The 26,541-nt window shown below is 37.0% G+C and overlaps 3 protein-coding genes across 7 annotated transcripts in view; 1 reads left to right on the forward strand and 2 right to left on the reverse strand.

The window, feature by feature from the left end:
* Positions 1 to 310: 310 nt before the first annotated feature.
* Positions 311 to 26,541, forward strand: part of LOC126056246 (uncharacterized) — a 99,339-nt gene continuing 73,108 nt past the window's right edge. For both annotated transcript variants that reach the window (XM_064039842.1, XM_064039843.1), the window contains exon 1: positions 311 to 365. In XM_064039842.1, coding sequence (XP_063895912.1) covers positions 331 to 365 — 35 coding nt within the window. In that variant the 5' untranslated portion in view covers positions 311 to 330. The remainder of the gene's footprint in view (positions 366 to 26,541) is intronic.
* On the reverse strand, positions 4,693 to 7,360 carry LOC110376038 (uncharacterized). The gene is made up of 2 exons (XM_021334366.3): positions 7,221 to 7,360; positions 4,693 to 6,900 (listed from the first exon to the last, which is right to left on the reverse strand). Exon 2 carries the CDS (start codon positions 6,605 to 6,607, stop codon positions 4,949 to 4,951), a length of 1,659 nt encoding a protein of 552 aa, XP_021190041.3. The 5' UTR covers positions 6,608 to 6,900; positions 7,221 to 7,360; the 3' UTR covers positions 4,693 to 4,948.
* On the reverse strand, positions 16,834 to 23,112 carry LOC126055080 (uncharacterized). 4 transcript variants are annotated; one of them, XM_064039720.1, is made up of 3 exons: positions 22,659 to 23,112; positions 20,791 to 22,116; positions 16,834 to 17,380 (listed from the first exon to the last, which is right to left on the reverse strand). In XM_064039720.1, exons 2-3 carry the CDS (start codon positions 22,102 to 22,104, stop codon positions 17,054 to 17,056), a joined length of 1,641 nt encoding a protein of 546 aa, XP_063895790.1. In that variant the 5' UTR covers positions 22,105 to 22,116; positions 22,659 to 23,112; the 3' UTR covers positions 16,834 to 17,053. The 4 variants fall into 4 exon arrangements, 2 of the variants coding, with proteins under 2 accessions (XP_063895790.1, XP_063895789.1); XR_010277465.1 differs by having other exon boundaries at positions 20,805 to 23,112; XR_010277466.1 differs by having other exon boundaries at positions 16,834 to 17,275; positions 20,791 to 23,112.

Below are 26,541 nucleotides of genomic sequence, written 5' to 3' on the forward strand. Positions count from 1 at the left end.
TTAAAAACCGTTTAAAAACCGTTTAAAAATTGTAGCACTTAGGTATTTGTAGATTCAATAATACTTACACTAACTGAAGGTTTCTGGATGGCGATGGAGTACCTACTTTTAAAGACCAGGTTTTATAATAAGATGGTAGAGGTTTATTATTAAATGACCAGTAAACAGGTGATTTTTTTTTAATACTCGGACAGCGAGATAAATACTTAGGTAGGTATAAGAAACAAAACCCACAAACAAAAATCTGACCACTGCTGAACGTAGAAATATAATTTTGATCTTTAATCAACTATAATATTTTCAGGTAAGAACATAGTTTCAAACATCAAAATGTTTGGGGAACTGTACAGATATTTCAACTTCAGGTAGGTTTACACATGGTAGGTATAAGCTGTCATGATAGGATGTGACTTCTCATTTGTTTTTAAACTAATCTCTTTCCTAAACTTAATTAAAGACATTATGTCATTACGAAAGTTTTCTCCCGAATTCTGGGTTTGATGCCTGAATCGCGCATGCACTCATGCAGTAGGTACTACTCAGCACTATTGTATTCATACAATTATACACACATACCTACACTCCACCCGTGCCTACTCAACGCAGGTTCAGGCCTAAAATGTTATACTGAAAATTTAGGAATTTTAAATAACAAACAATTTCAAGCTCATAAAATGCACTGATTGAGAGAATTTGTCGTAATTTGCTCTCGTGTGTTTGTGTAATTCTATTGTAACTCACACTACGCCTTACACTCAATAATTTTTTCTCCGTCTTAACAGTTTTATGGAGATCAAAACATGCTGGTTGAGGCATACAACGTGAATTTCTTGGACCCACTCCAACAATCGTAAACTTTATATGTTACGTGACCCCATCTAACTCATATAAGTAGCAAAGGATACTGTAACTAAGAGGGCTGGCTGAAATTCGTACATAAACCAACAGAAACAATACATGTATTTTAAAACTTTGTTTATTAACAATTTATTTATCTTCAAGTTTGGCATGTATATTTTACTACGTTTTATCCAGTTGTGACAAATGGCTCTCTTGGGTCGTGGGCAAAACCACGGGTTAACAGTTGGTATGTAAGAATCCTTATTAATGTCCCCCGTTCAAATCTAGATGGCGCTAGTGACACATGCTGCCTCTTCCAAAAGCTTTAACTTCAAGAATTTTTACTTCTTTAGTAAGTTTTATCCGTTGCCGCCCTCAAATTAATAGATTATCCTTATTTTCAAACTAATGAAAGTTATTCTATATCTGCAGAGAAGTTTTCAAGCGATTAGTTTTATGACGGCCAATAGGTAAAAAAAATATGGCGGTTTCGGAGACTAGGTTTCTTGTTTGGCGCGTGTCCAAAGTCGTGGACAATAGTCGGTCAGACGGGTGTAAGTGTCGATATCAGAACCAATCGTCTTGAGTAGCTTGACTCTGTTTTACTTTTCAGAAAAGTTACAGCTTCATTATTGGAGGGAAAGATAGATATTGAAGTTAAAAATAAAATTAAAGTTAAGATAAGTTTTCAATACTTACATGTCAGTGTGTCGATGAGACAGATATTTACTTTAATAAAGCCCTACTATCGAAGTTTTATTGGATACGAATAATGAAACTGTTTAAAATTCAGCCAGCGTAATTTGTTTAACTCGAAAGTAGGAGCTGTAAAGTTTGTCTTTAAATGAAATTAACAATTTTACCTTTACCCAAAACTTTTTGAAAATAAAAGTAGTTGTTAAATTACATTATTATTCTTCCTAAGTTCTAACATATAATTGCCATGCCAAGTATCTACTAAGTGTTTAATTCACAAATGAATTCAAACACAAAGTGAAAAAAAACAAAAGTATGATTCATTCATATAAAACGAATAGAACGATATTCCTTTTGTGACTTTTATATTTACAAAGGCGTTGAATAATTTTACAGCTTTTTTTATTTCAACAATGGGTTTGGTTGATTCTGGTATTTCGGACAATACAAGATTAATATTTGAATGAAAAGGCTTCGTGGAACCACGTCAGCCGCCTGAACGCTTCGGGTGATCATTCCAAATTAGAGATGAATATTTAATATTTTCTTTCTGTCATTTAAATTCGTTGAATAATAGATTATGGAAAACGGAATGATCAAGTTTTATTTTTCATTTAAAAGTGAGAGACAGGCAATCCTGATTGTGATGTTCATTAACGAAGTGTCACGTTTTATATCGGTTCATATAAATTTATACAAAATAATGATGCGTACTGAACTCAATGATTTCATTATTGAAACTTTATACAGCTCTGTGGTCACGTTAATTAATGGTTCACTTGTTGTGATGTGAGTCGTAGTTGACACACATTTATTATTTCTTGATTAACAACAATTTAGGCTCAGTTATATAGGTATACTTTCGCTGGACACTGGTAGCTTACAAGCGGTCTTTTGGTAAATATGGGAGGTCTATGTTCAGCAGGGCAACACTGATGATGACTTTTAAAAGAATATCAAAGATTTTTCACAATGTCTTTTAAAATTCTACTCCTTTATAAAACAGTTACTACAATTAACCATTATACAATAGGTACTATTACACGGATTTCGTTCAGTAATGTGCCCGTCGCTATAAATCCAGATACGTGACTAAATTTAAAACAAAGTCATAAAAATGTATCATTCTCCCATGCTGCTGCAGTATAAGGCCGCAGGGCTGACAACGTGACGCGGGAAATTGAAAACTCATTATGTAATAGAGTTTCACTTGTTGCTCACTAATGAAGATGTGTGCATTAAAATTTACCTGCGATTTTCCTTCCCGAGGAATAGTTATTTTGTCATGATTCTGATTAATTATGGTGTACCTATGTGTATCATAATGAAAGTACTTCTGAAAAGGATAGTCTAGCTTCAAGTTACTGATCGTAGTATCAATTTTTGCACAAAAACGAATTTATTTCATTTAATTTTGGCACAAAAGCTTAAAAAGACAATATTAAGTAAATATACATAGGTCGGACTTATTGCTATATTACGTGACAATTATTTAATGTTGCTAGTGAATTGACATCCTTGTTTACATGACTTGAAAATCAAGCTTAATTTATCAAGAAATAACCATTACTCGGAGACGTTTCGCGGTTCGATTTACGGCATTCAATGTTAATGGCTAGGTATATATATTATGCTGTATAAGTGCTACAGCCTTTGATCGGACAGCGATAAGATATTCATTGGCAACCCTAGTTGGTGTATCGGCTGATGGTTATATGGATTGCGGGGATCGCTTTCATCTCTAGTGATCCGTGAAAATCGTCTAAATGGAATTTTCGACGATATACGCTTTATTCCGGTTCGATTCATTAAGTTAGCCGTTTAGCTTATTAGTTGAGAAATAAGCTCTAGTAAATGTTGATTATTGCGATTTATGTGGAAGTGTATAAACAGTAATTTACCACAGCTATGGTGGAATTGCCGGCAACTGTAATTTACAGTTACAACCCAGGCACTTTTTAGACAAGAGTGACTAGGTTACTCAATGTAAGTTAAGTTTGCTCCACTTTCGACCAATATTTACGAGGTCAAATGCATTTTTATCACAAAAATATCTTAGATAATCAAGTAACCAAAGCTTCTAAAAATCATATCGTCTTTCACTAATATAAATCATAAGATCTTGACGAGGCAACCATTTATGTTCGTCTTATTCAATAACAGCGGCTCGTAAATAATATTCAGTAGTTGTAAATGAGTGCGTGTGATAAAGTGTCACGTAGGTACATTTATCAAGTGTCTCAGGTTTGCAAGGAGGATACTTTACGTGCTCATAAAAATGTGAACTTTATAGACGAATAGAACGCTTTATACCCGTACCTTCCGCATTGTAAGAGCTGTGTGAGAAAATACTATTCAGATGTGGAATAAAACTAATTTATTTGTAACATTCAAATATTATTAATTTCGAAATGGTTTTCCAAGTTCTTTTTTGTGCCGATTAAAGGTTTCTACTTTCAATCAATCACTTAATTGAAATAAAATTTTAGGTACAATGAAAATCGAGGTCCAATGAAATAACATGTCGATTACCTAAATTAAATTGAGGAAAAAGTTGTTCAGGAAGCACTTTTCAGATCTTTTCAAATTATTTTTTTACTCTTAGTTCAACAGTATTATCTTGATGAAGTACCTAATAGTAAAATGAAGTATTTACACGAGCGTAAAATTACGTCAAACATCTTCAGGTTTGTGGAACTTTCTAAGAATGTTATTGGAGTAATTTATATGGAACATGTAGACACATAAAGTCATCGACTTATTTCGGCGGCGAGTGCTAAAAACTCTGATATAGGTTAAGTTTGGCGACGTGGCGAGAATAATGTACGAGCTGGTACCGACGCATATTAACCAGGAATTACCGCACACTCACTGCTCCTCAGAGATTGCTCGCAGCATCGTTACGAGATGTAGATATGCTGTATATCGGATTATGTTTTTAAGGGGCGACTCTATTTTGCCATATGAAGCATGGTTTTCATCAACCGCTGCTGGAGGCCAAGTGTAACATAAAGCTCTTCATGCTTTGAAGACGGAGAAAGAACCTACTGCTTTTTACAACAAACTTTTATTAAAAATAGTAGGTAGATACTTTGATATTTATTGCTGCATGAATATTCCAGAATGGTTCCAATTAGGGTAAAGAAACCAAAGAGTGCGCAAGTTACAAACTTTTATTTTTTTAAAATAAACTTTCACATTAATAGTTTCGAATTTTAATTATATTTAGGCATTGGTTATTTAGGAACATTTCTTTTATTATTAAATACAATCACATAATACAGACTAATTAATAAATCACATTTTTGGGGACGTGTATCATGCGCACTCTTAAGGTACCTTGTAGCTAAGAGGACGCACAAGGGATGCTCTATATAAGCTAAGAGTGCGCATGAACACGATTATGAGATCTTCAGCCTTGGCAAATATCGCACTTAAAGACTCCAAATCCTAAGTAATCTGTACATTCTTCATGCCACCAAGCTTCGCATCTGCTGCACTGGATCCAATCTTCCTCTGGAGGATCTACGTAAATTTCTGAGCAAAGAGGACACCTTATTACCTCAGAACCCGTGCTTGTGGTCAACAATGTAGGTCTCTTTGATGTTTCAGGATTTTTTATTCCTTTCTTTTTTACTGTTTTCTTGATCTTCTTTGCCTTCACTTCTTTTTGTTTCATATCTTCTTCTACCTGAGTTTTGTAGGGAGAACTTGTAAGAATTTCTGATTTTTTAAGTTTGATATTTCTTTTTTTATTAAAATTACATTTTGGTAATGGGTGGATATCGGACGGCTTAATAAAAGTAGAGGTGGATGGTGTTTGGATATCTTTTTCTACGTGTGATGTATCTAATTCATAATATTGCAAAGTACTGGGACTAGAGGGAGCTTCATTCAACGGAACGTCATTATCGGGTTGAGGAAGAGTTTCATCTGCTTGCGGTATCATATTGCCATCATCTGTATAGACTAATAGTAGATCATCAGAACTTACGACATAGTTTTGAAAATTAACGGCTGAAGATGGTCCAGCACAAACACTAGAACCGTCTTCTAGTGTTTGTGACATGTCTTCAGTTTCTTGTATTAATGCAATGGCAGAAGTTATAATAGGGTCATTGATTTGTGAAGAATCCACCATTGGTTCGGGACGATCAGTAACTTCAGATGGAGCAAAATCTTCATCTGAAAAATGTTGATCATTAAATGGCCAGATGCCGCAGGATTCAAAAGATTTTTTAGCTCTCTCTATTGAAGCCACTTTCATATATGCTGTGCAAAATATTCGGGCCACTTGAAATTGAGTGATAGCGCGCCCAATGTTTGAGACTTGCCAATTGTCACAAGCTGTAGCATATGCCTTCTTCAAGGGTCCGAAAAATCCTGTATCTAAAGATTGCATGCGATGGCTCGTGTGTGGTGGTAAACTTAATAGAACGATACCATTTTCTCGAGCTAATTCTATAGCACTCAGACTCAAATGAGAAGAGTGATTGTCGAGAATTATAAGAGCTGGATCATTCTTGGATGGTTTAGCCATCTTGACGAAATGTTGTAACCAGGTTACAAATAAATCGGAATTCATATAACCTGAATCCGACACAAGCTGTAAGCTGTCATCTGGAGCTCCGTCCATCAATTCTGGCTTTTGTCGCTTTCTAGGAAAAATGAATGCAGGTGCCACGTAAGATCCAGAGGCGCTCATGCAACAAACAGCAGTCACGGTTTGGCCTCTTTCGGCAGACACTATTTTTCCTACGGTCTTCTTCCCTTTCTGTGCATACACTCTCGGCAACTTGTTTGGAACTGTTTGTAGCCCAGTCTCGTCCATATTATATATTTGTCTACCGACAAATCCGTATTTAGTTATAACTTCTCTCAAATTGTCATAAAATCTTTGTACTTGAACTCGATTGAATCCAGCAGCACGAGCTAAGCTTGTTTTCTCAGGTTGACGCAGACTTAGCTGATGTCGCCTTGCAAAGTTTTCTACCCACTTCTTGCTAGCAGTTTTCTTTTCTTTATTAAATCTATGATCGAGGTTATTTTTTTCCGCTAAATCATAAGCCATTCGACCCAGCTCTCTTTTGTAAGTCCATAGAAGCGAACATCTAAGTGTCGACAATGTTCTGCCAAACTTTCATCCAACTCACGAGTAAATATATTGTAAAATCTACCTAAAGAGCGAGGAATAGTGCCTGCTTTTAGTCTTTTTCTCAACGTGGATTCCGGAATGTTCAATGACTCAGCAACAGACCTCTTGCTCTGTCCCCGTTCTATCTTTTCTCTTACTTCTCTCAAAATATCTTCAGTGAAAACTAGTTTTCTTTCAGATTTTCTTTTATAACCTGACATTGTGGCTTTCTGCAAAACAAAAAAACAAACCAAAACGCAAGTTACTTTAAAGCATTCATACAAGGTAAGAGTGCGCGCGCGTACTCTTTGGGTGCGCACTCTTACGAAAAGTGTATTTTTAAATTTGCCGCCGCGATTTAATAACTAAATACAACGACATGGCACATAACCTCAAATCAAACGAAAATATAAATAATAAATTTCACGAAAAACCAACATCCTCCAGTATTATGTTCATGCAAATCTTATATTTTTAGTCTAAAATTGTGTTAAAAAGTTATCAAACATGCCCAAAATCTAAAAAGTATTATAAAATTTAAAAAACGAACCTCAGCAAGTAGAATTCGTGTCTGTTAGCTCCTCGTGCCACAGGCAACTGACAGTGATGTCAGGGTGGCCAACACAGATAAAATATTATGAGTAATGAGCAATGCGTACTCTTTGGTAGTGCGTACTCTTTGGTTTCTTTACCCTAATTATCCAATACTGACATGCTGAAAGCCATAAAAGAATACCAAACTTATTAGCAAAAAGCTTTCTGTTTTTCTATCAATTAATTTTATGGTTTTATAAAAATGGCTCATCAAACATCTTTTTTTTCGAGAAACCCTCCTCCCCTGGGCCTTTAAACACGCTTAATTGCTCAGATTATGGTAATTCTATGTAAAACTGTGGCCGAGCCGTTCGCTTTATATTCCTTTCTTGGTTCGAAGTTTTAAAATACTCTTTTAAAAGAATATTGGTATCAGATTTTCTTGTTAAAACGTGAAGAAAAAAAAACTAATTTCGAAAGGAGGGAAATTGAGATTTAATTGTTCGAGTAGGACTTTAATGATGTTAGTTAGATGGTTAGGATAATTTAGGTACCTAGTAAAAAAGTGTTTTGAATTATTTATGGATATAAGATATCAACAGCACATTCAAACATAACTTTTCCATTTTCATATCTTCTAAATTATGTTTATAACACCAATATAACGTTCGTATGAAAATAACTTCTAACAAAACAAAAATAACATCGCTATTCACGAAATATTTTGCAGAAATTTATAAAAAGTTATCGTATTTCATCGCACAATGTCTCTAACGTAAGTAAAAAACATAAATGTGAGGAGGATAAGCAGATAAGCGATAGGTGAGGGTTTTCCTTATCCGACAATGTGTCCCCGAGGCCTCATAGCATTACATACGAGTATAACAGCAACGAACTAAAGTATTAGAAAATTCTGGTTTAATTCTGTGTTGTATATTCTCTAAAAGCTTTATTTTTAAGATATCAATTTTTGAAAAGACTAAAACTAAAACTCGAAGAAAAGAGAAGAATATATTACCTATTATTTCGTTTACAATTTTGGAATTTTATAATTAAACAGATCGCGAAGTTCGTTCATTGAGATACCAGATGCTTGGAATTGTTTCAGTTCTGAACCTACTGGAAGTAAAGTGTTTTATTAAATTTTATCTTTACTTCTGCACAAACACCGATCATCTATTTTATCCGTGTTGCGAAAAAGGTCAAGTTTTTGTTAAAAGATACGCTGCCTTTGTCTATCATGAATAAATGTATTAAATGTTAGCTACAGTTCTTTGAAACTTTTCATTTGATATTTAATCGAATAACTTTTCTTATTTAAAAAAAAAAAACTTATGTTCAGTCACTTTTTCTGTCTATGTCTTACTTAGGAAAACTATATGCCCCGAGGTAAAACTAATCATAAAGCCCACTGACATAAACCTATCTTGGTTGTCAGTTATGTTAATTATAACGAGTAACGAACAAAAATCTAACTATGTTATGAGTCAGTCTCTACGCGGGTATGCATGCGATGCAAGGACAGCATAAAGTCTATTTTAAAACATCACAAGTGTTCTCCATTACCGAGCGACAACATAATGATCTACTTTCATCATAAGAATGAAGTGAACCCTGCTGTTGTAGATAATAAACTTTATGACCGCAACGCTTTCAAATGTAACCCATCTACACGACAGCCGGGAAGCCACACCATACTGCTTATTTATAGAACTATAGCTTCAGCCAGCAGTTTCACCCACGTCACGTGCAAACTAGTTTCTGCACCCTGATATAAAATTATCCTAAGTTTTCTTCGACGATTCATAGCTAACACAGAAATAATTTTTCTAATCGGACCAGTAGTGCCTGCAATTAACGCATTCAAGCAAACAAATAAAGGTACAAACAAAGTTTTTAGCTATGTAATAGTATGGAACAATCTCCGCCCACACATGTACAAGTGAGGTTAGACTCTGAGAGGCGCTGCGCAGGAAGCGAGGCACATCTGCATAGAATTTCTCTATTTATAGCGTTTACGTCGATTTCCGAGAAATACGCGCAATATCTGCTAAGCGTGTGATGAATTCAACATTTTTATGTAAATGTTAAGCTAGTGCTGCCATCTGTCAAAACAATGCCGCGTTTTATGGCTTCGGGAAATTATTGCTTCTCTACTTTTACTTTATATATTCTCTTTTTACGAATGTTTGTACATAAAATAAATTAAATATGTAAATAAGTGTACATTCGAAGTGAAAAGATACTAAAGCTTTCGAGACTCTTCAAAAGATTTTCAAGGAATCGCAAATTATGCATTCACGGTTGCATAGTAAACATAAATAAGATTCAATGAAATGACATTCTATGATGTTTTTTAAAAAACATACTCAGCACACACGAATCGACAACGGATGTAGCTGAAATCGTGATAAATGTAAGGGATCTTCTGATACGACGTAGTTTAGGGAAAACAAATAAAAAAACATCTATAATATATGTGCATCGTCGATTGACAGGAAGGGTAATAAATGATTTTGCTTTTGTGTATAGTGCTTAAACCCGCTTAGTTTCTTTCAGTATGACACATGATCTATATCACAAAGCCAAAAAGTTTGTTTGTTTTACCACGGTCACCCAGGAACCACTGATTCGATTTGCTTACTGTTATGGGAAGTTTTAGGCTACTATCATACAGATTTTTGAAATATGAACTGCCCAAGAGGCGACGGTAAAACCACTGGAATAAGTGAAATTATTAAGCTTTTATATTCTTTTAGGTTTTGCGCACAGCTTACATTTTTCAACTTTTTCACCCTTTATTCATGAAAAAACCACCTAACAAGGTTTTCATTTTAACGAAGCCTGAAATCTCGTTATCTTGCAACTCATTAAGGATTTCAACGTCTGCCATAATTTCGCCGTAGATAGAAGTTTCCTTAAATAATCTGATGATTTTGTTTACGGGCGGCTAACGTGACCTCATTAATGGGAAGGACGCTCGCAATATTCCTAAATAACTCTGATAGTTAGGAATTTCTGAACATTTTAGAGCTTGAGGGCAACCCTGCGGCGTGCTCAAGCATTGTTTTTGTTTTATATGCCAAAAGGGTCAGCTAGGAATTTGCTTTAGGGTAACCACGAAGGAAAATAACGGTGAGAATAATTGCGAGTTCAAAAAGTATGATTACGATTCTTGCCATTGTTTTCATGACAAACTACATAAAACTCATAGGATTTCACGCTTCAGGTTTATCTTATAGGGCGTGGCTCTTTAAAATACCGTTGGGAAAATACTGTAGGAACAAGTTCGCAACAAATTCAAAACAGTTTTGTTGTATCTTTGGGTTAATTTTGGCGCTGAATATACTTAGCTCAGGGTGTACCAGGACGAATCTAGTTGCTTTGATTAAATTGAAACATTCAGTATCATTAGGATAAATGCTCTATAAAATCAATCAAACAGTAGGTACATAACTACGTTAAAGTTTTAATGTGGTCTTCCGTTCAGTCCTCAAACAAACAATTATGGAGTAAATTCGTAACCCACGGACAGTTAGAAGTTATAAAGTTTCAACTTGATTAAGTAATGGTTAGCAATTATTTTGTTCTGTGTTAATCACGAAAACGGAATAAAATAAATTAACATTATTATAGATGAGTGCCTACCACTTCACGCTAGTTAATTCTAAGATTCTCTCTTAAGACTAGGACTCAAACATCAATACATCTGTCACACAATTAGGTATCTGCAACAGAAATGCTTGTAAGTAGAACACACACAGTGAATAGTAACGATTGATTACTTCGAATATCTATAGATATTCAATTCCTTTGTACACAGCACGATGATTCAAGTAATGTTATGCTTTTACTAAATCAAGTTTTTGCTTTTTTAACATTGAATAAAAATCCCCAGATTTAGTGTAGTAACACAAAAATCACAAACCGGTTTTAAGCAATCTCGTCAGTAAACAACCGTTATCAGTATTGACTCACGTCGACAAACTTCTATCAAGATGAACTTTACGAGCAAACACAAAAAACTTACGGCATTAACTCTAAAGCTCCGAACGAATTACATTTGACCCAAAACTATGTCCGAAACAGAGAAACAGAAGTCAAACATTTTCATCACGTAACTTTATACTATATCAAATACATAGGTATGTCACAAATCCTTGATATAGGTTTCTGAAAAGCGCGTCGTTGAATCTCAAAAATCTATACAAATTTGTTTGTTTGCTTGTTTGTTCGATTTGCAAAATTCTTTCAGTGTTAGATTCTCGCATTTATCGACGAAGGCTATATGATATTTATCCGGTTGAGTAGGTAAAACAGTATCCACGTGATGATGGCAATCAATAAATCCGCAGCTGGTAAATCATATTTTCTTGATTTCCACACAATGTAACAAAAGAAACCAATAAATTTTCCCTTAACAAGCGTCGAGAGAAATTCCTTTGTACTTCATTGTTTTTCTATTCGTTAATTATTCTTTGTGTTCTGTAGTTCATAGTGAAATAATCAGAGGCTGGTTGAACACGAGTACACAGTTACAAGAATAGTTTCCAACATGGCGCGTGTTTGTCTTTTGTTACTGATTTGAATTTCGATGACTTGCGCTGTTAACAGTGAGAGAGGCTGTTACCTACACATAGTTTCATAGGAAACTGTTAGAATGTTATGTAAGCCTTCATTCCTAAAAGACCTTAACTGATTTTAGTTTTTTTAAGTTTTATTTGCTGTATGTACAGAAAGAGCACCGCACATTGCACACTTAGCTCTCGGCTGATAACTTGACCGATGGTTTTTTTTAAGAAAATAGTGAACTCAATCAAAATTTTAGTTGGTCTGATACTAGCCTCATGCTTTACTATACTATCATTCTTCTTTATACTGATTTATGAGTCCTATCAAGCTATCAGCTTATTAAAAGTTTGCCATGTGCGTGGGCTCAAAGAGCCTCAGGGAAACTTGTTTTTTCTGTCCATTAAATTATATAAACAAGCAAATCAAATAAATGACTGCTGCGTTGTTGTTATCAGTTTCAAATAAATGAAGCGAATAAAACAATAGCTTGTTATAATGACCTCGTTTGTATGATTTACGAAAACACTCGCTGGTTCCCGGTTTTCGGTAGTTTACTGCGTTTCTGCTAGACTGGGTATAAAAGCACATACATTTTTAGATCCCATTCGTAATGCCTTACACTATGTGGCTCAGAATATATAAATGAACTGTAATGGGGTACTTTGTTCAGTAATGGCTTCATTATTTTTCGATCCCAGAATTTTATTACCGTTTACCTACATAAAAATCAGTGGATATTAATTTTTAGAGCGTGGCTAGATTACTTTTTAATACCGTGTTTGTCTTAAGGTTATTGGACATTAAAATACTATTATTTACTTAATATTGGTCGATAGATTTAATAATTAAGGTTTACAGCAAGTTATGAACAGTTAACTAGTTTCTTTCTCGTTAGTGCGCGTGACGTTTATCCGCGTCGAGTGTTGCCAGTAATTAATTGCACAGCTTTATAACATCTTGTTAGATCAGCAGACGTCCGCTTAGTACCTACATCTGATGGGATTTTATTTTCTGCGATGCAATTAAAGTCAGTGATGAACTAATTAATTTTAAACTGAAAATATGTATGTTTAATTCTTATATCTTTGGTTAGTTTTCTGTTTCATGTGTGTTCGCTCGGCCCTTTCCCAACTTTTCCCAGCAGCTGAGAACTATTTGTATTACCTACATGGAGCGACTGTCTATCTAACTTTCACAACTGGGGTTACCCAATACTCCTTGGTATGATTGTCAGAATTTCTAGATTCTGACTACCAGTAACGAGTGCCAAAGTTGTGTAAGTAGTTCATGTTTGTAGTACTTAGGTAGGTTTAATATGGAGGGGTTTGCTTATGTATGAGAATGCTGGTATGCTTGTTATGTAATAGACAATACGTAATATATCAATCAGGCCTCACTAAGAGCTACGTAACTAGCGACCTATTCATCTTATTCTCACCATACAAGTCCTTAGAGCTTATTTAGTCCTAAAGGACAGGCGATTAGTGCGCGATGAACACATGAATAACAACAAAACAAGTGAATAATGACCGTGTTATAACAATGATGACCAGTAGTTAGTTCGGGTTTCTGCCCGTTGCCGTTTGAGTCAAATATTTACGTGCAGGAACATGGATGTTTGATTTAACATGTGAAAGTAATATTACATGTAAGTATTTCTAAAATAATAGTATCTATGAACTCTGCTTAGTTTAGGACTAGAAGACGTTGTGTGAATTCGTGAGGGAATATTATATTACATTAGATATAATCAAATTTAAATGGTTATTCACAAAGGTTATTCCTCTGAAGCACTCACGTAAAGATACTTTAAATTATTTATACTTGAAGGCTCGAGTCACTGAACAGCTCATGCTTAAGCCTTATTTGTTTTGATAAGAGTCGAATTGTGTTTGTATTATTTAGAAAACTAGACATTGAGACAGGATTTACGTTGAATTTTGATTGAAGATAAGGCGAAATCTACTATCATGCAGTGAATTTTAAGAACAATTTCAGAATTAAAATGGTTTAAAAGCATATATAATTTTAAATAAATTGCTATGGAACTGGCCTGCATATTCAGTTAGCAAACAGCGTTGCAGGGTGCAGTTCGCTTATGACATCGTCCGCTCGCGTCGCCTCACTCGAGCGCGAGCGATGTTGACCTATCACTTCACTTGATTATCGCAACTTGTGCACAAAATGCTCGTGTGAGCGCTATCACTGCTGTGTAGAGATTCAAACACACCTTTTGTACACTCGATGCTTTGTCACTTGATCGTTTGATAGCTTATTATCTTCTTCCTGGCGTAATTTGAATTTTATTTGGGCTTGGCGCAGCATGTCTTCTTTTTCGCATAGGTACTGTTCTATCTGCCGTAATCTCGAGTATTTAACATTATTTTTAGCTATATCAACTTAAAAATACTTTTACGAATATAGCTATGCTTTTAAAGTTATATGTGGTATTTGGTAACCCTGATTGTCTATATATACCTACTTTGGATTTTTTGCCAAATGCATTGACATACGCAATAAGTAGTTTGAGTATAACACAGTTCTAGACCGGCACGCTGCAAGCAGACCACAAACCAACCTCAGAGCTATAAATTCCTGAACAAAGCCCAGCTTTTGGTTCAAATTTTCAGAATGTACCGTAAACCAGCGATCGTCACACGGAACATTTGCCCTCAAGTGACAAGAGGCCTGATAAACATTCATTTACTTAAAATTCACTTCTGACCTTTCGTGAATAAGTATTTTAAGAAAATCCGTCCGCAATTTGTCCAAGCAGCGTAATTTCTGAATTTTTCACGAGATTTCCGTGACTTTGGGGAGACTTCTCTATTTATTTGAGAGCTGCTTCCGACGGAGTTGCTCAGGATAAGTCTTTACAATGCTGGTCTTCGTTATGTTGTACAACGTGGCAACGTTTTCTAAAGTAATAGCAGTTTACTTACCATTACCTATACAATCTTGATGAGGTTTAAACGATATTAATTTTAGCGAAACACAGAATGTTTCAGTGTTAACAAATACTTAACTAAAGTGCTCTCTCGCTTTGTGTCTAGCGCTAGATTGTAAACTTGGCTGCGAAACCCAGCTTTTGAAGTAATTTTATTGAAACTTCCAATTTTAGTTTAATCCCATTTGGGTATGAATGTAATTAGAATTTGGCATTTATAGTCAACTCCTATCGGGGAAGCTTAATTTTCTTTCAAAAGAGCTTATAATGTTGTTACCGATAAATTAAACAGACCATAGTTTAAAAAGGTATCGCTATTATCGCTAAACATTTAAACGAAGCAGGAAAATTTGGACGAACTGAAGATCTTTTCAAAAGATACAATACATTGCACCCTCAGTAGGCACCATGGCCACGAGGCTGGCCTGTCATTAATTTGTAAAGAAGCATTCTAAATAGAATCTAATGGAGCGGCGCTATCGCTGCGATCTAATTAGAGACTTCAAAATAAAGTCTCAGCTTGATTGCCTCAATTACTTAGAAAGCTATTCTGCTTTGACTTGTCATGTCTCCTTTTATTGGACTCTGATTAATTGTTCGGAAGTATAAATAACGCGTAATGTATTCATGGGAAAAGTGTAGGTATTGATTAATTTACTTTTAGTGCGAGTTCGTTTTTGAGCATTGGAGATTGACAGCGAGGTACACTAAACTAAGAAGTAGATCTAGGAATCAAGCTGATTCCAGCAATATGGATTATAAAGATTTTCATCACAAAAATAACATGACTTGGATTCCTAGAGCTCTGCAGTGTAGTGCAGATCGTATAGCTGGCAACGTTTTAGGGTTAGACAAATAATTGTAGACACGCTGCTGTGTTCTGCAAACCGTTGGAACTACTCCAAGCTATGTGAACTAGGATAATATTTAATTTGCTCTAAGTAGTTTTGACGTAATTAAAGTGTTGAGAAATATTAACGCAGATTAAAACAATGCAGTTAAACAAGTTATATAACCGATCTTTATAATAGATCGAACTTGACCTTAACAGTGTTAGCAAAAACCAAAAAAGCGGCTCGTACAGTTTATTGAACTCAAGCCAAGAGTTTTTGTGCTCAATGCTTAAAATCACTGCTATTGTTACGCGCAAAAAGCTGAATCAAAGATTTTTGACATTTAAGATGACCTCTTTCGTAGGCTGCGGAGTGGTCTTTGATTTAGGACTTTGTGTTTTATCGACATTATGTGGAAGTTGACAAAGTGTGTAAAACAGTATATACCTATCAACAATCGCAATGTTCAGTTTATCGATTGCCACTTTGACTGTGGGAGTATCTAGATCAACTTCTTAACTTAACGGTTGACTGATAACAATAGTTCATTTACAATTATCCAACCTTGAATTAGTTGGAAGCTGTCTTAGGACAGAGTAGTAGTAGACAGAGTTTGCATACTGAAAGTTATTCAATTAAAAAAAGAATCTTTACATAACAATAATATGACAGAATCACATAAAAACAACATAGTCTTGAAGGAACCGTTGTCAAAGCCCTAATTACGGTAACAATAATTTACAAGATATAAAGCAAAGTCAAGGTGACTTTTGACAGCCATTCTCCCAAAGGTGGCTTAATTGAAACCCAATGTTGGCGCGAACACTTGCTCCTGATTTATTAGCTAGCTACGTGAAATATTCATCGAATTAATTTTCTGAAGACCGATTTCCTTCTGTTGGTTGAAAATACCTATGGTTACCAGTTACCAATAAGTATTTGTTTGGACTCAAAATCTCCATTTTATTCAAGTTTGTAAGCATTGATGGAAGATGAGTGTAGCCTCTTTGCGCAAAAACTTATTTTATGAAAATTGACACACAACACTTTGGTTCAAAAATTACATTACTCATTTATTAGACGATGGCTAAAGAAAAAAAACATTCTGGATTGACAATCAATTTAGAACAAAGGCTAACAAATGATGATAGGGAAGTTGAGTATCAGGAAACTATAGTATGAAATAAAGTCATTAAGTAAATATTAAAATAATACTTTATAAGTAGACTCATTAGTGTAGGAGCCCTAACGGGACTTCATAAATAAAACTGTGTGCGGACTGTATTACATAGGCTTTTAATGCCGTTAAAATTACAAAACAAGAAAACAGGTAAGTGCCCGTGGTCAAGCGCGTCGCGGAGAGAAGTGAAGGGAGCGCGGCCGCGGGCTCGCCAGCCGGGGCAGCCCCCGCCCCGGCCTCCGCAGCACTCCCTTCGGTCGCCATCGCGGTTGCTCGCTGAGGTGCGCCGACATACTCCCCGGGTTGAAGGATGCTCTTCAAAAGTCTTCGATAGGGAGCGGGCAGATGCAGTTGAAGGCACGACGAATGGTGCCCCTCCTCGTCTTCAGCTCAGCCACCCGCGTGACTCCGTCGACGCCGGGATAGGTCTTAGTGACCCGACCCAGGGACCAGAGCAGCGGTGGCGTCGTCTTGTCCTTGATCAGGACTAAGGACCCTGGTTTCAGTTCGCCTCTGGAATTTAACCACTTTGACTTGGCCTGCAGCAGAGAAGTGTACTCATTATGGAAGCGTCCCCAGAAGTGCTGTCTGATGTACTGGATCCTCTTCCAGCGATCCAGGCTCGTGATGTTGGCATCAGTCACCTGAGAGCATGGTACAGATAAGAGTGGTCGTCCAATTAGGAAATGAGATGGTGTGAGTGCTGAATAATCGTTAGGGTCCGAAGAAAGAGGTGTAAGAGGGCGTGAATTCAACACTGCCTCTATGTGAGTGAGACAAGTCGACAGTTCCTCAAAAGTGAAGTGTGTAAGACTAAGCAATCTTTTCAGGTGGTGCTTACAAGATTTAACAGCAGCTTCAGCAAGTGAATTAAAATGAGGGCTGTATGCAGGCGTGAAAATAAATTCGATTCCCTCCTGCGCCATTTCCGATGCAACATTTGATGCGTTAAGAAGTTTGGTCATTTCATTAGACGCGCCTACGAAGTTAGTCCCGTTATCGGACGTGATGCTTCGGGGCTTGCCTCGACGCGCCACGAAACGATTTAGAGCGGCCATGTAAGCCTCCGTGGTGAGGTCTGTGACGAGCTCCAAATGTACTGCTTTTACTGCCGAACAAACAAAGATGCACATGTAGGCCTTTGTTAGTTTGCAACCACGTCCTTTGCGGTCGGCTATCAATACAGGCCCGGCATAGTCAACATAAGAATTTAAAAAAGGAAACTCAAAATTAGTTCTAGATGATGGTAGTTGACCCATCACAGGCTGCACATTTTGAGCTTTATGCCTGTAACATTTAAGACATTTACTCACAATAAATCTAGACAAGCTTCTACCACCTAGCGGCCAATAAGATTGTCGAATGTGCGACAGTAACAGCTGTGGACCAGCATGAGCAAGCTTTAAATGTTGCATTTGAAAAATAAGTTTGGTAAGAATGTGCTTACTACATAAAAGAATGGGGTGCCTCACGTTGAAGTCATAGGGGGAGTTATCAAGCCTCCCGCCTACGCGAATAAGTCCGTGATTATCAATGAAAGGCGTCAAAGGAAGTAATCTACTTTTGCGTGGCAATTTTTGTTTAATTTTTAAAAGTTTATATTCTTCAGGGAACATTTGTTGCTGTGAGAATTTAATAATTGCATTTAATGAATTTTCTAGTTCTAACAATGAAAGATTGCCACACAACTTATTGTTTTTGTGTTTTAAATTGTAAATAAACCTTTGTATATATGTAAATATTCTTTGAATTTTAGTTAGGCTAGAATACTTTAATAGCAAGTTATGAATGAAAGATGAATGAGAGGTTACGTCTGTGTGATGAACATTATGTGAATGATCGTTACTATTAATATTAAAATGAGTCACTACTTCCGGCAAATCATGCTTCTCAGTGTTTGGCATTGTGGGCCATTCACTTTCATTACGTAATAAAAAAGAAGGTCCGGACCACCACAGAGGTGTTTCCTTAATAATATCGGCCCGGAGACCACGAGAAACAAGATCAGCCGGGTTGTCCTTCGACGGTACGTAGCTCCAGGTATGACCACATGTGCTCTCTTGTATCTCATTTACTCTATTTCTAACAAAAGGTTTTAACTGGTTAGAAGGAGTAGAGAGCCAACCCAAAACTATAGTGGAGTCACACCAGAATCTACACTTGGAAATGGGGATGGTAAGAGATTCCTGAACCCTAGTACACAGCCTTGCACCCAACAACGCTCCACAAAGTTCAAGCCTCGGGATGGTAGTAGGTTTAATGGGCGCAACACGGTTTCTGGAAACTAGAAGTTGTACACCTGTGGCTCCAACACTATTACATGACCGAATGTACACACAAGCGCCGTATGCCTTTTCGGATGCGTCGGTAAAAACATGTACTTCGTGTGCAATGGAGTCTTCATGCAAAACGCAACGAGGAATCTTTAAATAATTTAACTCCGTTATTGTGCTCTCAAACAAAGACCAAGCGTCCCTTACCTCGAACGATACTGCATCATCCCAGTCGTATTTATTCAGCCAAAGACGCTGCATTAGAATTTTCGCCTCGACAACGCACGGACCTACGAGGCCCAGTGGGTCGAAAATCTGACTGATAACAGAGAGGATGTGACGTTTAGTGACTTTATTAGCAGACGTTATATTTATTGTGTAAGTGAGTGAATCAGAATCACAAACCCAATTAAGCCCTAGGGTTTTAGATGGAGCTGGGTTGAGACCATGCTCAGAAAATTGAAGAGTGTTATTATTATTGTTATTTACTACTTCTGGATTAATTTGTTTTAAAATCTCGACGTTATTTGATCGCCATTTGCGTAAATTAAATTTAGCCGATGAAAGAACTGATCTTACTGCTTTTGTTACATCTACAGTGTCAGATATGGTGCTCCCGCCACTTAAATAATCGTCGACGTAGAAGTCGCGCTGTATGGCACTCTTTACCCGATTATCCTCAATGTTATCGGCCAAACTTACCAAACATTTGGTGGCTAAGTAGGGAGCAGACGCAGTACCGTAGGTCACTGTATTTAATGTGTAAGATCTGAGAGGTTCTGATGGATCAAAACGAAAAACAATTTTTTGAAGAGAGCGCTGGTCTGGACTGAGCTGGATACCTCTATACATCTTCTCTACGTCACCTGAGACCACGTACTTGTGCTGACGAAAACGTGTTAAAATGGAAAACAGATCGTCTTGCACTACCGGACCGACCATCTGAATGTCGTTAAGCGACACTCCCGTACTTGTAGGGGCTGATGCGTCGAAGACTACGCGTAGTTTAGTAGTGGTGCTAGAATCCCTAATGACTCCATGATGTGGAATGAAATATTTTGTCTTGGAATTTTCAGGTGAAGGAGTACAGCCCGTGTCTAATGTCATATGACCTAAGCGCTCGTACTCACGCAAGAAATCATTATATTTACTGTGAAAGGAAGGATCATGCTTAAATCGCCGCTCAAGGGAAAGGAAACGATTCCTAGCATTAACATAAGAATGTCCTAGCGAGCTTGGATCTTCCTTAAAAGGCATTTTTACAACAAACGCGCCATCACTATTACGGACGGTGGTTTCTGCAAAATGTTGTTCACACATTCTCTCTTCAAGAGAGCGAATGCTTAGATGAGACTTGGTCAAGCTCCCAAAATTGAGTTAAGTCGGGAGTGACGCTGGAATGATGGCAAAAGTGAGTAGACGCAGAGGAAAGAAAACTAGATTGATGCGAAATACTACCAGATACAAGCCATCCAAATTTAGTTTCGCACAATTTAGGTAGATTTTTCCTAAGTCTATCGTGTTTGAACCTATGACATTCCAAAATACTTCAGCCCTACTAGAATGTCGACAGCCGACGGAACGTTAAAGTTCGGGTCTGCCAATGTAAGGCCTGAAGGTATGGATAAATGTTTAACATTTACAAACGAAGATGGTAGGACCTTTGTGATCTCAGGTAGAACGTGGCAATCGATGTCTACAGTAAAGGCACAGCATAAAGACTCTATAGAAAGGTGACAAGACTGTGTACTGGTGGAAACATGATTGTTAATACCCGTTACCTTGGTGCTCATACCGCGTTGTGACAAACCCAGTTGCTCCGCTAAACTCTGCGTGATAAAGTTGGCCGTACTGCCGTTGTCCAGCAGTAGGCGCGCAGTGAACTTCTTACCCGTCGCACTGGTCACGTTCACCAAAGCTGTGGACAGGAAAACATGCGAAGAAGTAGCAAGCTGCATAGAATTAGCTGAAAGCGCAACATCTGAAGTAGTTGGCGATACAGAAAGAAGTGCAGAAGGCAGAGGATTAGAAAGTGGTTTGGGTTCACTAGCTTCTAAATGCAAAAGCGTATTGTGCTTAAGTTTGCAGTATCTGCAATTTGAAAACTTACAGTTATTAGCAGAATGCCCAATACGTAAGCAATTGAGACAAACAGTTAAGTCTTTTGCCTTTTGTATGCGATTTTCTATAGATAAGCTTCTAAAAGATTCACATTTATATAAAGTATGTACTTGGGAGCAAAGTGGACATTTATTATTGTTTTTATGAGAATTATTATTTGATTTATTTGAGTGTTTTTGTTTAGATGAATTATTATTATGTTTGTTTAAATTAGTGTTACTATTCAAGGCCACAATATTACTATCTTGAAAGTTACATTCCACAGATTCCAACCAGTCTGCTTTCCTGTTTAAAAAAGAACAAAATTGAGTAGTTGTTGGATAACCTACTATGTTGTTATTCCTGTATTCCTCCCATTCACGACTTGTGATTAAATCTAGCTTTTTGACCATGACAAAAATGATGATGTCATCCCAATGCTGAGTAGGCCTTTTTAAATTTGCTAGTGCCCGAATATTTTTATTAATAACGTCAACAAGATTTCTAATGGAAACACTAGACTCCTTATTTATTGACCTAACATCAAAGAATAAAGCTTGCAAATGATTGGCCACAAGCAGGTACTCATTGTTGTACCGCTCACACAACAAGTCCCAAGCAATCTTGTAATGATCACTACTAAATTCTATATTTTTAATTAAAGAGGCTGCAGTACCTTGTAAAGAAGCACGCAAGTAATGGAACTTATTTATGTTGCTTATGCTAGCGTTATTGTGAATCAATGACGTAAACGTGTCCCGGAACTCGAGCCAGCATTGGTAGTTCCCGTCAAAGTGAGGCAAATCAATTTTTGGCAAACGAACAAAGCTATTAGAAACATGTGCACCTGAGTCAGCATCTTTGAAGCCCGCCTCAGAACCAGCACCGTTGACCGAAGAACCGAGCAGGCTGCGCGTGAGTGCCACCAGATTGAAGAACTGGCGGTCAAACTCCTCACGCTCCACGAACGCAGTCTCAGCATCATCGGCAAGCATTTCGATTTCTGTCTGCAATTCATCAAATTGGCTATGTAAGGAATCGAACTTATTAAAACGTTCCTGCAGGTCTAATCGTTGCATCTCAGATATATGTGCACTACTTTTAACTAAATTTAAATAGTTGCTGTAAATCGTAAGCTTTGATTTTAATGAACTACGTTTTCTAAGTAAAGTCTTTAAAGCGTCTGCCATTTTGAAGTGCAATTAACAAAGCAAAAAACCACGTGTTTAACTGCAGTAAGGCGATAGATACCACTAATGAGCTTCTTATAGAAAAAACAGCTGCGCGCAAACAAAAGGGACCGGTTCTAATTACTGAGATCGGTCAAGGTTACGTTAACACCTGTGTGGCGTGAATTGCGTGCGCGCGCAAGTGTTACTACAAATTATGCAATTATGAAGAAGCGTCGAAATAAACACTACGTTAAAGCACTATTGACAATAAATCACTTGTGAATGGGGAAATGTACTTGCTCAACGAAATAAATGGGAAAAAACGATTATTCACCAAGAAAAAATTGGAAAAAAATAACTAAATTGGAACGACTCACTCAAATAAGTAGTTTATACTCCCAGTAAATGACTTCAGCTCCTTATAAGGCGAAGCACGCTGCACGGGTACGACTTCTTTGTCTTCGTGTTCGGTGGCCACGTTGAAGTTCCACGCGGCATCGGCGATGACCGTTGACCGTTGAAAATGACGATGCAGAATCGACGAATTTTAACGACACGACTGGCGTTAATTTATAGCGAAGGACCAAACTGTAGGAGCCCTAACGGGACTTCATAAATAAAACTGTGTGCGGACTGTATTACATAGGCTTTTAATGCCGTTAAAATTACAAAACAAGAAAACAGGTAAGTGCCCGTGGTCAAGCGCGTCGCGGAGAGAAGTGAAGGGAGCGCGGCCGCGGGCTCGCCAGCCGGGGCAGCCCCCGCCCCGGCCTCCGCAGCACTCCCTTCGGTCGCCATCGCGGTTGCTCGCTGAGGTGCGCCGACATTAGTCTTGTAAGTATTTGTCGGAAAAGTACATCGTTTACTTTGCACAGGATTGAATGTTTTGCGTAAGTTTTACATTGAAACTTATCTCGCAGGCTCTGATAGAAAAAGTTTCGTAATTACTTAAGTTCGCGGAAAACATGAAAATATATCTGTTGCTACACCACTGCAAAAGTTGAAATAACATCTATCACAGTATTTGCATACTAACAATGTTAGATAAAGATGATCTATGTTGTCAGATGAAATACTTTTGTCCCAGTTCTATCGCCTCTCTTCGTAACAATTTTGTGGGTTTAGATGTTTGATCCTCAATCACGTTTTACCATATAGAATGCGATTAAATAAACTCACAGTACTTATACTTCTTATGCGGGAGTTGGCAGTAGTTCCCTCGGAAAACCCCGTGTGTGGGGCTAGTCTTTAATAAAACAGTTATTTTTCAGGTACAAGAAGTCACTAAAGTCAAAATAAAGGAAATAATATCCTACAAAAATCTGTTCGTTTATATACCCCATTGGGTCCGTATGGATATGAATATGTAAACTTTCCCCTTAACCAAACAAAAATGCCCTTTTGGTAGGTACACACATACATTTAATGTATTCTTGTTAAGAGGACGAATTGGAATTTTTGGCGCCAAGGATGTCAATTTTTCTCAGTAAATACAAAACGGATCAAAATACAACTTGGTTACCTGAAAGTTCATGATATAAGCCTTATTTTGTTAGTTGTAGAAACATGATTAGGTAACTTTTATAACAGAGAAAAATATATCAAACATACCTCTTTTTAAAAAGAGATTCACATATTATGGGCAAACGGGACCGATTTAAGCCTCTTAACTTTTTTAGTAGTTGAGTATATACATACTCTTTAAAATTGTAGTAGGAATTTTTATTAAATTATCATTTCTAAATATTAAAATTACAAAACCATTTTGTCGCTTACGACTTTTAGTTATAAGCTAGCGCGCGTATTGTTATCCTCGCCCCGCTCAGACGCTCCGACCCCTTTTGGCGCCTTAGATGCGCGTGCCGGTTATGGAATTATTGTTGACCAATTCCTCGCCTTAACCATCGCCTGTACGAAGTTGCTACAATATTTGCGGCCTTTTTAAATAATGTTGGGAGAGTCCGAACGAGACTCTATTATTCTCTTTTTAAATAAATGAGGTTCATTAACTTGCCAGTGTTGCCAGTGTAATATGTTCATGCGTGTAGACACATGCAGTCCGTCACGTACAATTTTCCGACATTTAAGCACTTTAATAGTCGAGAGGATTCTTATTTGAATAATTCCTATTAGCGGATGTTAGGATTAAAGTCTGAACCATCCGCGCACGGCGAACGAAATTTTTCTTCTATGAAGATTTTTGTAACAGTATGCAACTAACTATGTATATAAGTGCCAAGTTTCATAATACTTAGTTTTTATTATGGATTTCGATGTAACATTTGTATATCCATACATATAAAGGTACAAATATAGCTATATGAATGGCCATTCGACTAAATAATTCACGTGAAGTACTTCAAAGGATAAGATCAGCTCAAACGTTAATTACGAACACGTAATTATTCTCGGATTAGCAACATATGTACGTACAAACCAATATAATAGAATCATGTTTATTATTGCTTACAATTGTTTACCGTTCACGAGAACTTCGCGCAATATCTACAGAATCACGTGTACATTGCTTCAGTAAACGTCAAGTAGGTAGGTAGTACAGTCGACAACAAACGTTGTCTGGAACAGATCAAGAGAAGCTTTTAAGATTAAACTATTAAAATTGGCGTAGTTAATACCAATCTATTAATTTATACATAAAAAACTAAAATCTTAAAAGCGCAAGCTGTGTTCGGCGACTTTTGTAATTCTCTAATGTAAAAGGTTATTCTGTTCTGTAGTCGTTACATACCTAACAATTGTTTATGAGAGATTCTAGTGTTCAGTATTTTGTGTTAAATGATTTTTGTTGCTGACAGTACCTACATGAGATATTTATTACATTATCAGTTTCATGTTAGTAGCATAATTTGTTGTGCGCTAAAAGTCTAGGAAGCTCTCAGTTTGCACTTTATTAATTGGTTATATTAAAATGGGCGTAAAGCAGGTTTCTTCAATAAAAATACATTAAGGTAATATAATCCAAAAACAAGGTTTCAGTTGCAAAAATAAACCTTTATATACCAAGTAACTAGAATACCAACTAATAACTAAGAAGAAATGGATTTCAACGAATTGTAACTCGTAGACTTCTTAGAAACTCTTTGAATAATCTGAAATTATACCAAAACTAGCTTCTGCCCGCGACTTCGTACGCGAATCCTGTCCCTTATGCCAGCGACTACGGGGTCAGCAAAATCAAAGATCTGAATAGTCTGATATTGAATTTTAAAGGACCGAAGAGAAACGTTCTATATACTTAATTTTTGTACTTTAACAGCAAAAGCACAGCAGATTAAACAAAACGCAGAGAACTGAACCGCAATAGACGTGACCATAGGGATAAAAGTAGTGATTCTAATTAGTCCGCATTTGTGTGTGGCAAAAATATTACACAAGTATTATTACGTAAAAAAACATTAAATAGATGACAAAGTCGTGGTGACTTAGTGGGAGTCGTGGTGGTTTAGTGGGTAGAGAACCAATCTCTCAAGTATGAGCTGAAGGGTGAGGATACCTCGGTGGACTTTAAACGCAGATTACGCGCTCCCTGTGCTTACCATGAGGCACCTACCCTCCGAGCAGGGCTACTAATCCTGCTCTAGCGACTCCACTCTGGACGGCCAAGCTAAACCAGAGGCGTGAGACCTACCCCCGTCATGGTTCTAGCTGGGCTCCTGGAGTTCCACATCAGGTGTAGGTGTGGTTCAATTTTTATAAGTCAACAGAGAGTGCTTATCAGATTGAACAACTTTTTCTAAAACGTCATACCTCTATATGCTATAGTCTAGCTGGGCCCCTGGAGTTCCACATCAGGTGTTTTAGATCTTCAATTTGTGTAAGTCAATAGAAAGTGCTTATCAAATTGAACAACTTTTGCTAAAACGTCATACCTGTATATGGTATAGAGAAGCTGGGCTCTTGGGGTTCCACATCAGGTGTTCCAGATCTTAAAATTTATTATCTCATCTGAAAATGCTCATCACATGAAACAATTTTTGCCATGGCACCATTTTTGTATCTCTTATAGTTTTGTTGGTCTGTTGGAGTTCTGCATCAGGTCTTCAAGTTTCGAAGATAAATTATAGCCTATATGTTGACCAGGCTTAATACTGATACAACAAAGAAAAAAACATTGAAATCCGTTCAGTAGTTCGGAAGATTAGCGTGTACAAATCTAAGAAGATGTATACAAACTTTCATCCCCTATTTTATCCCCTTAGGGATGGAATTTATCAAAATCCTTTCTTAAGTGTTGCCTAC

Source organism: Helicoverpa armigera, chromosome 20 (genome assembly GCF_030705265.1).
Source record: "Helicoverpa armigera isolate CAAS_96S chromosome 20, ASM3070526v1, whole genome shotgun sequence".
NCBI classification, from domain to species: domain Eukaryota; kingdom Metazoa; phylum Arthropoda; class Insecta; order Lepidoptera; family Noctuidae; genus Helicoverpa; species Helicoverpa armigera.